The 13,852-nt window shown below is 41.3% G+C and overlaps 1 protein-coding gene across 1 annotated transcript in view; it reads right to left on the bottom strand.

The window, feature by feature from the left end:
- Positions 1 to 13,852, bottom strand: part of LOC136948744 (copine-9-like) — a 248,155-nt gene that overhangs the window by 71,970 nt on the left and 162,333 nt on the right. The window contains exons 10-13 of the mRNA XM_067242751.1: positions 13,656 to 13,760; positions 12,684 to 12,725; positions 9,317 to 9,392; positions 3,474 to 3,527 (exon numbers count right to left, since the gene is read on the bottom strand). Of these exons, the coding sequence (XP_067098852.1) occupies positions 3,474 to 3,527; positions 9,317 to 9,392; positions 12,684 to 12,725; positions 13,656 to 13,760 (277 nt within the window). The remainder of the gene's footprint in view (positions 1 to 3,473; positions 3,528 to 9,316; positions 9,393 to 12,683; positions 12,726 to 13,655; positions 13,761 to 13,852) is intronic.

Here is a 13,852-nt window from a genome sequence, read left to right as displayed (position 1 = left end):
AGTAGAATTGAGTGAAATACAAAATTGTTTACACACTGCCAGTGAGTGACCGAAGTCTGATTCTAAGGCTAACGTCAAAACAATGCACTCTCACTCAAATTGCAAGTTTTCCACAAATCACAAAAATGATCGGACCATCTGGCTAAAAGCACAATTCCCACATCTCTTGAAGGCTGCCCTGCTCAACTTTTTTGGTGTAGAATTGACTGAACTGGAAAATGGTGAACTTATGTCATGAACATGATGCAACCAAGATATGGCTGCTATGACTATGCGCAGTGCCGGTCCTAGCACATTCGGCGCCCTAGGCGAGATGTATCAACAACCCCCCCCCCCCCCCCCGCCCCCCCCGGGGCCGCAAATCGAGGTGCCACCCCACCCTCCCCCGGGCCGCAACCCAACACAATTGGTACAATTGGTAAAAATAGGTGAAAATACTTACCGAACGTGGCTGCCTCCAACACGGCCATCAGGCGATTCCAGTTGAAAACAATAATGGCCACCGAAAAATAATTTATATTCGTAACGGCGAGCTGCGATTGGAAGCTAAATGAAACAGGAGCTAAAAACCAAGGAGTGAGGGTGGGAGCTTGGTCAGCCCATAGATATACCGTATTTCTTCGAATAAACGCCGCCCTAGAATAAACGCCGCCCTCGAATAAACGCTGCACCAAAAATGAAAATGAAGAAATCTGAAAACGGTTATTTAATTGGTTAAATTCAACCCCAGTATTTATTACACATGTACATAACTTTCTGCACAGCTTTCTGTTTGAAAGCTAACGTGTATGAACGTTTAGGCATGCTGCTTCAGATTTTTACACAATGTAGAACACTTGTATTTGAGACAGTTGCATTACGAACGCACACCTAATTGATTGCCAATGAGAAAGGGAGTTGCCGCACTCATAGACAAACAAAGAATAGACAAGGAGGTCAGCGGTAGTAGCCTAAATGAAACCTGTGTTTTTAGCTGCATGATTCATTTGTCACAATGCCAGCAACAAAGTTGTGTATGGCTGCACTGCAGCTACAATTCACGAAATCTCTCTTACTAATTAAACGCCGCCCTCGAATAAATGCCGCCCTCGAATAAACGCTGCACCAAAAATTAACGTTATTTAATAAACACCGCAGCGTTTATTCGAAGAAATACGGTATATAAAGGCTAGATATCTTACGGCAGAGTCTAGAACGTCCGCACATTGCGGCCATCTTGCTACAGTTAACTCGCTCACCCATAACATTGTGTTGGTGCTACATGTACTTTTTAAAGGACCATAACTTGCTCAATTTTCAACCGTTTTTTTTACGGTTTGGTTTTTTATCAACGTCAGAGATGTCGTTAAGCCACTGCATACTTATATTCTTTTATTTTATTTTATAACATAATTATTCATAAGTATGCACGAGACATTGCAATTTCCAGAAAGGATGCATGTGCGTGTCAGGTAGTGTGACCACCTGTCCTGCTTATTGTATCGCACAGCATTTCCAATATGCGACGTGCGGGACAAGGGTGAAAATTCTGTGCGGCACAACGCAAAGCGGGAAAGGTGGTCACCCTAGTGTCAAGGGGCAGGATAAGTCTGTGAGAATTTGGAGCACGCACGCTGTGGAGCAATTACATTTAATTGGGTGTGCTCAAGCCTTCGGCGAGAGCCCAACCTTTGTTCTCTCACATAAACCCCTCAAAAAAAGTTCTGAAACATTATTTCGGTCGATTATTCCTCCCCTTCAATAATACCAATTGGTATTGTATTTTATATCGTTGGAAAGCCTGATTAGTCACCTTTACAACAAGGTACAACTTGTACAACTTAACAGAGTTACGTGGACCAGGATAATTGTTTGGCTATCAATTTTTACATTTAGCATGCAATATATACTTTTGCATAAGTAGCCTACTATTTGCTACATGCTTCCATAGCAAACAAATGTCCTGGTGCACGTAACTCTGTCAGGCTATTGCATTTTGTACTTCTGTTGATAAATTTCTTGTTAGTTACTGCATCCATTCAGCGACAAAGTGTTGTACCTACCCTTTCCGTTTTGAGATAATGTAATGTGTTTTTGAGTTAATGTAATGTTGTTTCCCATTTGGGGGAGCGTGTCTTTGTATTGGGGGGAGGTGAGCAAGTCATCCTATTTGGGCGGAGTTGACTCGTATTTAGGGGGAGTGTTTTCATTTGGGGGATGCACTCATGTTAGTGGGTGTGATTTGCACTTCAGTGCCACCGTACTAAATGCCTGAAAATATCACGAGAAGGGAAAAACTGACGTTTAAGTCATAGAATTTTTACACCGGTCTGCCAAATGTATTCGTTTTGATTTAACTATGAGGCTGCTATATAGCCGATCACCTTTCCCTCTTGCAGGGGAAATGAGAAGACAACTATTTCATTCTACACTTCACTCTTAGTATTTTGAGTTGTAAATGAGCGGCACAAAAAATATGCTTTTAAATCTATGTAATCTTTATAAATAATAAGTATGCATTTTTTTTATAAAATATACAGAAATATCAGTTGTAAAAATGTCATAAAAAAATTGACCCCTCTGCAACCGCAACCGACACAAGCAAGCAAACCCTACAATTTCCCCAGAAATTGTACCCTCTCTAGTTCAATCATATTGTGACATATCAAGGTGAAATTGCGTATGGTACTTCAGAATGATGTCACCTTGAAGCCAATAAAGTTTGAAAAATCAGTCAAAATTATATTTGATTTATTAAAGAAATTGTGGCAATGTGGACATTTACATCAATACACTTATTTCAGCCATTTTGCATTGCATTCCTTATTTAATTTGATCATATAGAAAGACCTGTATTCTACAAATATGTAACAAATTTCAAGTCGATTGGATCTATGGTTCATGAGGACAATGGTTTTGAAGGTTGTACCACCAAAATCTAGCTGTACCTTATGGGTTCTTGCGGCTTTTTTGTTCCCCATGAGAAATAAGGCATGTATACCAATTTTCAGGCATTTTGGAGTAATGGGGCAGCGGAAATCACATAGACTTTGGGCGTGGCTTTTAGCGCCACCTATGGGCGTACATGGGCCATTAGCGGTCTGGGAGTATTGAGTGACCTGTTGTATCATTGGGCCAAATTTAAAAAAATCGGGGTCAAGGACTTTTTGATTTATTGAGCCATTTCACGGAGAAGAGGAAAAATTATAATAAGAATACTAACAAAAACAATAGGTTTCCTCCTACCGGAGGAACCCTAATAATATACAGTACCAGTCAAAAGTTTGGACACGGGAAAATGTGTCCAAACTTTTGACTGGTACTGTATATGTGAGAGAACAATGGTTGTGCTCGCCGAAGGCTTGAGCACACCCAATAAAGACAAGAGTGAAAGAGGCAAGACCAAAGCCATACATTTACTGCATATGACATGACAAACCGCCATGAATCACATCAGTAAAATCGATGGAAAAATGGTTCAATGTGGTACTCACTGTCCCCGAATTGATGTATTTCTTCTTCTTGCCTCTCTTTTTTGGATTCAAAACCTTGACAACAAGAGGGAATTGAGAATATCTTAGCAGTGGTGCATTGGAGGAAAAATCAGCTTTGCAGCATAATTTCCTGTTGGTAGATGCTGATGCGGAATGTAATTAACAAATGTATTGCTTTGCAACATAAAGGATTAGTCTTGAAAGATAGGGACATTACTTGCACAGTGCATTTGAATATGAATCTGACCTCTTCATTTTTTACACATTTTGTTCAGTTTTTTTTTCTTCAGTCTATACACAATACCCCTCATGACAAACTGAAAACAGGCATACAGATATAAGACAAAAACACAGACATTCTATTTACATACATTTGTGGAGGCAAGATTCTTCCTCCAGCTTCCTGAGCAAACACAAAGGGCCCTATTTTAACGATCTGAAACGCAAGTAACAAACGCAAAACGCAAGTAACTTTGTGGGTGGGACTACGGCGCTTTTGCTATTATACCGGCGGGATAAATGACTCTTGCGTCCGACGCAAATCTAAAATGGGTTGGTCTGAAGTAGCTACATTACTCATAGGTGTGGTTTGGGCGTAACGTGCAATAAACCAATCAAAGCGTCATCTCACATTCCCTTTAAGAGCAGGCGCGCTTATGGTGGATTGCTATTATAATGGCGGATTTGCCAGGCGCATGCCAGGAGCGGTTCACAGCCTTGGAGACCGACGTTCTCATCAGGGCCGTAAAAGATAGGGAAGTGACATTGTAATGTAATGGGAGAAGAAACCCACCCAAATTAGCTTCGGTTAAACAGGCGTGGGTGAAATTAAATTTACATGTATTCATTTAGCAGACACTTTTATCCAAAGCGACTTCCAAGAGAGAGCTTTACAAAAAGTGCATAGGTCAATGATCATAAACAATGAGATAGCCACAAAAAACATTGCGGGAAGCCAAAACACATGGAGCAACAACACGAGAAACTTTCTCGTGCTCACGAGAAACTTGTCATCGTCTGGGGCCTCATGTATAAAGGATTGCGCAGCTTTCATACCAGAAGATAGCGTACGGCCATGTATAAAACCGGTCGTACGCCAGGTCCTGCGCACCTTTCCTTTATAAACCACAATCAATGTGAGATTGACCGCACATGAACGAGCCACTGACCCAGCCTTGCCTCCTCCCATAAATGAATATGCAGATGGACTATAAATGCGCTCCTGAGGTCATTTCTTTGTCTGAATTACCGTATTTCTTCGAATAAACGCCGCCCTCGAATAAACGCTGCACCAAAAATGAACGTTATTTAATAAACGCCGCACTGTATTTGAAGAAATACGGTGACTGTGAGATCGAGGTTCTGACAACAGAGGTGGAGGCGAGAAAATGTGTCCTGTTTGTCAGGCTGTCATCAGGTATTAGCGACAAAAGAAAGTCGGCGGAGTGGAAAACTGTCACTATTTGCAGCCTTTTTATTTTTTAACCTGTAGCACTTTGAGATTTAGCTAAATGTAAAGTGCATTACAAATAAAATCATTATTATTATTATAGGGTGTGGGTTCAGAGAACCGGACTATGGCAGAAATTAAGAAGAAATAAACAGAAGGCTATACAGCATTTCCCGTTTTGGGTTTTGGCATTTTGATGTTATCATCCACATTAATGATCAAACTTTTATTTTTATGTTTTTTGAATAGTCAACGTCATAAACGTATTAGTGGAAACTTTATTTTGTAATGTTTGGTGAGTTTTGGCACTTTTCAGTTAGAATTCGCCACGTTACAGAGCCAGACAAGACTTTGCGGACAGTCCGCACATTCTTAAAGCCGAATTATACTTCTCCGACTCCGTTACGGACAGACGGACGGACGTAGTCGGACGGATTGGTTGAATTTATAGTACTCAAGGCTGTGGGTGCTGAAAACAATTCACCGCCAGAAGAGTAGGTGGCGGAACGGTTTTTTGTAAGTCGTCATCGAGTGTTTATTTACCTAGGTTATGGAGAAGTCGGAGCAAATGTACAAATTAGCCGTTTCATCAATAAAATACGCACATTTTCAGCAACTACACTGCCCATTTCTCGTCACATTTTAATTCAGATGCTGATTTACATGTACTGTTTAGTTGAAATATGAATTGTAAAAACTTACAGCAATGGCGGTCAAAGGATTCTGTTCATCCTGTTTATCACGGCAACCCCGCCCCTGACGCAAGCGGTTCTTAATACGGACCAATCACAGCCAAGGGGTATCCGTAAAATGACGGACGGACAGACGGATAGTCAGGAAAATCAGGAGGTGCACGTAGAGCTCTCCGAGGGGCTCGGAGAGGGCACGGAGAGGGAATTCCTCGTTGGAGAGGGCATTCCCTGTGTCCGTATCCGTAAAAACGGAGAAGTATAAATTGGCCTTCACGTCTGCTTAAAACTTTCCGTGACGGCCCGCACATTCTCACGTCAAGTAAATCTTTATACATCACAAAGTGTGCGTGAAAACCAGCGTACGCAAGCTTTTTGTGCGTACGCAACGTTTATACAAGAGGCCCCTGGTGTCGTCTGTTTTGGCTCAAGGGATACACCTGTCTTGACCAGGAGTCTCATTTATAAACGTGGCGTACGCACAAAACATTTATAAGAAACAAACTGGACGGGAGAATGTGCGGCCCCCCACACTTACGCACATTTTGGAGACAGTGGGAATTGGCGACACAGATGACCGTACTGTAGTCAGACTGCAGAAAGTAAACGTGGGAAGAACGATTACTCATAATATTTATATGTTTTGTTTTCATCACACACGTTTTTTCACTCCATATCATCATTATCATTACATTTTACATTTAGTCATTTAGCAGACGCTCTTATCCAGAGCAACTTATAGTAAGTACAGGGACATTCCCCCCGAAGCAAGTAGGGTGAAGTGCCTTGATGAAGATTAAATCCTGCAGTGTTATTTGCGCTTGTACTGAGTGATAATTGTTCCACAAACACCTTGTAAAATCCAACTCAAATCTTAACTCAAAATTCAGCGCTGTCTCAACATCATGTCCACTATGGGTGCAGGAGGAGAAGATGCCCTGACTGCATGGAATACAGGATAACATCATATATCCTACCTATAGATAACTGCAGAACACAGTGTAACCAAATATATTTCTTTAATAATGTGCATATATCATCATATGTCAAAAACTGGAAATACAGTTAGCTTCGGCGCAATCGCTACACTCTACGTCCTCGTTATCAGTCCAAACGTTAATACTGTTCATAACAAAACACTTTTGTTTTCAAATTGTATCTCAACTCGGGGTATCACTGGCACAGTTGATGGCAGCAGCAATATGCTGCAACTCGCACAGTTTTTATTGGTGATCCACCGGCCACCAAAAAATGTGGTTTTCGAGCCTCCACCTCGCCTCCATATGTGTCTGAGAAGATACTTTCTTGTGCGTACAAGAACGTTTTTTTTTTTTTTTTCATGTCCCTTTAGGGGCAAAATTGCCACATTTTGTTACAAATCAAGTTCACGTACATAGATTTCTTCTTAAAATCTTTTTAATCATTGACATGAAAAAAAATTTACACAGCCATACAATAAATCAAAACAATGTAACGCAGCTTCGCAGGAAGAAGACCCTGGCCTCGCCAGCAGTGCGCCCTTAAAATAGCATCTGAATAACGCCTGGTCTGTAGCGGATTCCCTATATAATATATATATATATATATATATATATATATATATATATTAGGGTGTAAATATAGACAATTTAAAATTAATTCATCTTTGTCAGCTAATGTATGTAAATGAATAACAAATAAATGTAATCCCATTTAAATCTATAACACAAATAAGCGCAGCTAGTTCAGGCAGGGCAATCGGGCAGCGCGCGTCATCCTTTTGTCGGGGACGTAAGGCGTCTAAAGGCCGATATATGCTTCTGCGTTTTTCGAAAAACTGACACATGGGAACGCCCTCGTCTCTGTGGAACGCCCTCTACGAGCTCTCCGTCAGCCCTCGGAGAGCCCCGGAGAGCTCGACGTGCACCTCCTGAATTTTCTAACTATCCGTCGTCATTTTGGAGAGCGACGGAGAGCTACGGAGACCCCCTTGGCTGTGATTGGTCAGTATTAAGAACCGCTTGCGTCATGGGCGGGGTTGCCGTAGTTCAGGCAGGGCAATCGGGCAGCGCGCGTCATCCTTTTGTCGGGGACGTAAGGCGTCTAAAGGCCGATATATGCTTCTGCGTTTTTCGTAAAAATGGACACATGGGAACGCCCTTGTCTCCGTGGAACGCCCTCTACGAGCTCTCCGTCAGCCCTCGGAGAGCCCCGGAGAGCTCGACGTGCACCTCCTGAATTTTCTAACTACCCGTAGTAATTTCGGAGAGCGACGGAGAGCTACGGAGACCCCCTTGGCTGTGATTGGTCAGTATTAAGAACCGCTTGCTTCAGGGGCAGGGTTGCCGTGATAAACAGGACGAACAGAATCCTTTGACCGCCATTGCTGTACGTTTTTACAATTCATATTTCAGCTAAACAGTACATGTAAATCAGCATCTGAATAAAATTGGGACGAGAAATGGGCAGTGTAGTTGCTGAAAATGTGCGTATTTTATTGATGAAACGGCTGATTTGTAAATTTGCTCCGACTTCTCGATAACCTAGGTAAATAAACACTCCACGACGACTTACAAAAAAACGGTGCGCCACCTACTCTTCTGGCGGTGAATTGTTTTCAGCACCCACAGCCTTCGGAGTACTATAAATTCAACCAATCCGTCCGACTCCGTCCGTCCGTCTGTCCGTAACGGAGTCGGAGAAGTATAATTCGGCCTTAAGTGATGTTTGCTCTCTCTCATTTGAAACAACCCTTAAATACTGTTTGATAGCTGTTGATTAGTTATTTTGTACATAATTTGTGCAGTTTTGAACTCAACAATATCTCTGAATTTTAGTGGTTTTAATTTTAATTTTATAAACAGTGGAGTAGTTGGTGCTCTATAAGTGGTTTTATTTACAATTATTAAGGCTGTCTTTTGAAGGATGAATATAGGTTCAGTGTTGGTTTTGTAAGTGTTTCCCCATACTTACAAACAGTAAGTAATGTATGGTAACCGCTAACTTGATATTAGGCTACTTGGTGTAGAATGATGGTATTTTGGTGAAATGGTAGCTAATGTGCTAGAAGTAGTTGGAGAGCTCACTGCTGTCTCTGGTGTCCATTTTTACTCCTGTATTACAGCTCAGGGGAACATTTCATTTATATGCATCTGTATGTTTCACTCATTGAAGAAATAAATTCAAATTCTATACTGTTTTGTTCGGCTTGACGTAGCGTCCATTATCTGGGTCGTAGATAGGCAGCAAGAGGCGGAGCTTCAGCTCCTTCAGGCGACACCCCCCCCCCATTTTCTCACGATTTCAAAGCCTAGTTTAACATACTTGTCTGTTTTTTTTTCCATTTGAATTTGGATGGGTAATTAATAACACATTCTTCTGTGGTGTGGTGAACTTAAAACTAGTTTTCAATTCCACTTTACAGGATCTTCAAATTATATAATGCATGTGTTTTATATTTAACAGAATGTGTACATAGGAATACATGCATGCACATTATCTAAATCTTGACCTGTCTTCTTAAAGAACACATTGGCGATAAAGGCACCAATCTGAATATGGTGTGTAATAAAAAAAACGGAGGCAGTTGCCAATTTATGAAGCCATTGCTTGAATAGTCCCAGCTATTCAACTGCAATGAACACATACACATAATATTATGGGTCTTACTAAATAAAGCCTAGTGTCTTAAGATGTTTAACCTGCTTCCTTCTATCTCCATTTACCTCATAGACGTTGAACTGGCTCTGGCCTTTGGACAGCTCTCTGTAGCTTGTGGTGAACTCTCCGATAAAGTCGTGACTGTGGACGAGAGAGGAGTGAGGATTTACATAACAGTCCTGCTCCTCCTTTGATGTGGAACATATAGAGCTGTGCTACGTGTTTACAGTTGAGTTGAGTCATCAAACGTGGATGTTTAAGTTGCAGGGAGGCATATGGATCAGGCTATAGTTCTGTCACTGCTCAAATACATACAGAATGTTTCCTCAATCACCAGGTTCGTATTTTGGTCCAGTCCAGTGCTCCTCTTCAAAGGCTATCTAAAATAATGACTTGTACCAGTATCAATAGCAACCTACAGATTTTAGCCTCTTCTACAGTATGTATGATACAGGGTTCCCGCGGCGTCTTAAGTCTTAAGAACTTTAAATTTAAGGCCTTAAAATGTCTTAAAAACAGCCAGATGTTCATCCGAGGTCTTAAATTTCATTTAGTCAGGGCCCCGTTCGTCGTAAGGGTTGAAACTAAGTTAATCAATTGTCCCTTTAGCCCGTTAACATTAGCGAGATGAGTGAGAACAGCAAATATCGGTTTGTCAACGGCTGATCCGCATCCAAATCATGTGGTTAATTTCAATCAGGCTAAACTTATCAGGAAAATTGCACGTGCACGTCCTACTTCGAAAGGCAGGAAAGGTCGATCACCAAAACCGTGATTTTCTAACGGTATGATGGCGGAAAAGACCAAAGAGAGAGCGGTGGTAGGCTATTCTCGCCATCCGAGCAAACTATTATAATGAGTCTCTAGACAATAAGCATATTATCATGGCTAAGTCAAACACCGCCACCGCTGCCAGAGCAAGACAAGCAGCTTGGGAAAGAATTGCCGATAAGCTAAATGCGAAAGTTGGGAAATGTATAGGCTCATTTTAAGTGCCTCATTACCCCAATTAATCAGATCACATTTCTTTAATTGTGCCTGCTGGTATAGGCTTAATGGAAATCGAATGAGATCTTGCTAGCGAAAATAATGATCTCAACTCTTTCAGAATAAGTAGGCTAGATAAAAACAAGGCCAAAGAGTATCTAATTGATACAAATTCATAGACAATTATGAGGATATATGTAGGCTACTGCGCTTATATCATGTACTATATATGTGTATATATGCATGTAGGCATATGTGTAAATCCCTCTTTACATTTACATTTAGTCATTTAGCAGACGCTCTTATCCAGAGCGACTTACAGTAAGTACAGGGACATTCCCCCCGAAGCAAGTAGGGTGAAGTGCCTTGCCCAAGGACACAACGTCAATTGACACGGCCGGGAATCGAACTGGCAACCTTCAGATTACTAGCCCGACTCCCTCACCGCTCAGCCATCTGACTCCCTCTTTGATTACAGCAACGCATGCTGCGGCTTTGCCAATGTTTTCTGCATCGCCTATACTGTATAAAAATGTAGCCTATAGCCTACCTGACGCAAAAAAACCTCAAGGCTATGCAGTCTGAAGCACAGTTAAAGTTTCAAGTAGCTTTATTGTCAATTTTTTCACGTCAAGACATAAAAACGAATCAATATGACGTTTCCCACTCTCCCACAGTGAAACATATAAAAAGCACAGGCACAACAAATAAGACAAGACATTTCGTAAAACATAGCGTTACATATTCACATACAGCAGCATAAGCTCATAATAAAGCATAAAGCTTGCTGCAGCGTGTGATATTTGCAATGTACGGCCCGAGAAGGTCTTGCAAATAAATGAGTCCATGTCGGCTGAATCGATATCGCTCAAACAAGAACTCATCCGTGTGAAATAAAGGATCTAATTGGCAATCACGAAGAACTCTATTGGTATGGAAAGCTAATCGAACTAAAATATAGCTCCTTGGTCAACTGGGTCTCTCAAAAAGGGAGTTGCCATGTTATTTTATGGGGGTGTGGCAAGCTTATCCAGCTACACTTACGTTAGCCTGCTCTGGAGCAGGTTAGTGCTAATTGATATGTTACTATGGTGATTTATCGAAAGTTGCTTCCACGAACCAAAAAGAGGGGCGTTTTTTATCTTAGCCTGAAAATTAGCTCGCTAAACCGCTTAGCGAGCTACGACGAATACCCCCAAGGTCTCGTTCATTTCCAGAAACGCTGGCCGCAGAAAGTTATTACAAAGTCGCTAAAAAGTATTGAGTCATGGCCTACAAAGCGGAGCTCTTTGCTACAAACAAAACCATCAGAACGCTGCCCTCAGAACGTTGGTTCAGTGTGTTGTAGTTCTTTCTGGGGGATATTGGTGTTGGTACGTACGCGGTGATAAAACTACAAATCCCATGATATATGCAATACCTTCCCGCGAAATACGTCCGCGTCTCCTCAGAGTTTGTTAAAGTTTGGCTACGTGTGGAAAATGGGAAAATGTACTTTCAACGAGACATGGCCAGATCGCAGCGATTTCCGCTGTTGGTTACAAGCGGTACCCAGCTCCAGGTACGAGGCTCGCTGCAAACTTTGGCAAAAAAATATTCAATTAGGTTACTAATGTGATTGCTTTATCTGTAAATTACAATAATGCTTTTTCAATGAATATTTTTTTGGTAGTGCGTCGTGTAGGTCTTAAATTTCAATCTTTATGGTCTTATAATGTCTTAAAAAGGTCTTCAATTTGACTTACTGAAACCTGCAAGAACCCTGATGATATTAACTCTATCTAATAGAGATATATATTCCATTAAATATAAAGTTTAAAAGAAAGGCAAAAGGGGCACCATATTAGACGTTTTAAAAACATGTGCCAGCTATAGTTCTCTGGATAGGGGCTTTGTATGACCTTTCAATTACTAATACATTTGGCCCCTTTCTGGAGAAAACCAGGAAGTGCCAAGTCTCACAGCTGTCATCCTCCATCCTAATATCACCACTCAAAGCCCTACATGACAACATTGCCACCAAGGTATTTGATCTTTGATGGGGTCCTCATGGGAATATGGTGTAGGTGCGGTTGGCTGTAGGGGTGTGGATAGGGGGGGTTGAGGTCTGTAGATGGAGAGGAATGAGGAAGAAATAGGATGGTGAAATGGGGGGAGGGAGAGAAAATGGGGGAAATTAGAAAGATGAGGGGGGTGAGAGAGAGGGAAAGAGATGAAAATGAAGTGTAGAAAACAACCCTCAAACCCTCATATTAGACAGATAAATTGCAGTGTAATTTATCTGTCTGTGCCCTACGAAGGAGAATTTCAAATAAGTAGTAAGAAATCAGGGATGGAAGGAGAGTGACATTTGAGAGAGATTTGGAGTGTCTGTGCTGTAGGCTGTCTTGAGACAGGAAGATATATGAATAGTGGGAAAAGGGAGGAGGGGAGACAGCAAACTACCTTCCATCTCTGTCCCAATCATACACGTCCACCTTCACAGTCCTGAAGAAAGGGAGGGAGAGAAAGGAGAGAAAATAAGCGAGAAGAGTGTGTGTGTGTATGTATGTTTCACACGCAAGAGGGAAAGAGGGAGAAACAGAAGTGGAAACTGTAAGAAAAGGAGATTGGAAGAGAAAGAAAGGGGAGGAAAAAGAGGATAAAGATGCAAAGGAGAGGGAGAAAAACATTACTTGAGTAAATGGTGTTTGTTTGGAAGTATTCTGCCTATCAAAATGATAATGTGAGTGTGATTCCTTGAATGATTAAAAGGAGAAAACGATTAATTTGCTTACAAAATAATCAAAAAAGCTGAGCCCACTGGCATTGAAACTCCTAAGCAACATCAATGTGTGTGTACGTGTTGGTGTGTTGTGTGAGTGTATTTGTTTTTGTATATGTACTGTATGTGTGTGTATAGGAGTGTGTGTGCCTGTATTCCAGCAAACAGTGCACAGACTCCATGTTGATCCCAATAACACCAGTGCTGTCCTGTAAAATGGCACGGCCGACTGCTGGCATTATTTTGACCACTACGGAGCATTACAGCAATCCTATATTCCTCCTCCAGCCACCGCGGTAGCCCTGTTAGCACCTCTTGGGGGTTGGGGGAACCTGCTAAATGTTTTATGTATTTTGATATATAGTACATTTGACATGAATATTAATACGTAATAACTTAATATGTATTTTTTTTCTATTACTAATATAATATATTACTAAATAAATATATTTGAGACATTTCACAATAAGTTTACTAGTCACATATAATGTACTGTAGGCACCTACAAAGGGGGACAAACTCCATAGTAATCCTAATCCAAGAGAGTTCCCAGAACAGTACACATGCGAAGGAAGTTTACCAAGGGAATAGATTATCCCCAGGTCATAAATCTTGCCTTAATATATGATTTTTTTGTCAGAAATGACACCTACCTGTCATAGTCTCCATTACAGAGGGCTCGCACAGGGATTGTGAAGGACTGCCACACAGGGTTCAGAGTGTTCTTTATCACCTCTGTCTTGTGGCAGATGGTGAACCTGGATCACAGAGTGCACAGAAAGTGGGATTGGAGATGATGGACACTGTTGTGGGCCATTACAATGTTAATTATCTCATGGTCAACCTGGGG

The sequence above is a fragment of the Osmerus mordax genome, chromosome 1, assembly GCF_038355195.1.
Source record: "Osmerus mordax isolate fOsmMor3 chromosome 1, fOsmMor3.pri, whole genome shotgun sequence".
NCBI classification, from domain to species: domain Eukaryota; kingdom Metazoa; phylum Chordata; class Actinopteri; order Osmeriformes; family Osmeridae; genus Osmerus; species Osmerus mordax.
Note: the sequence above shows the minus strand (reverse complement) of the source record. Positions and strands in the feature narration are given on the sequence as shown.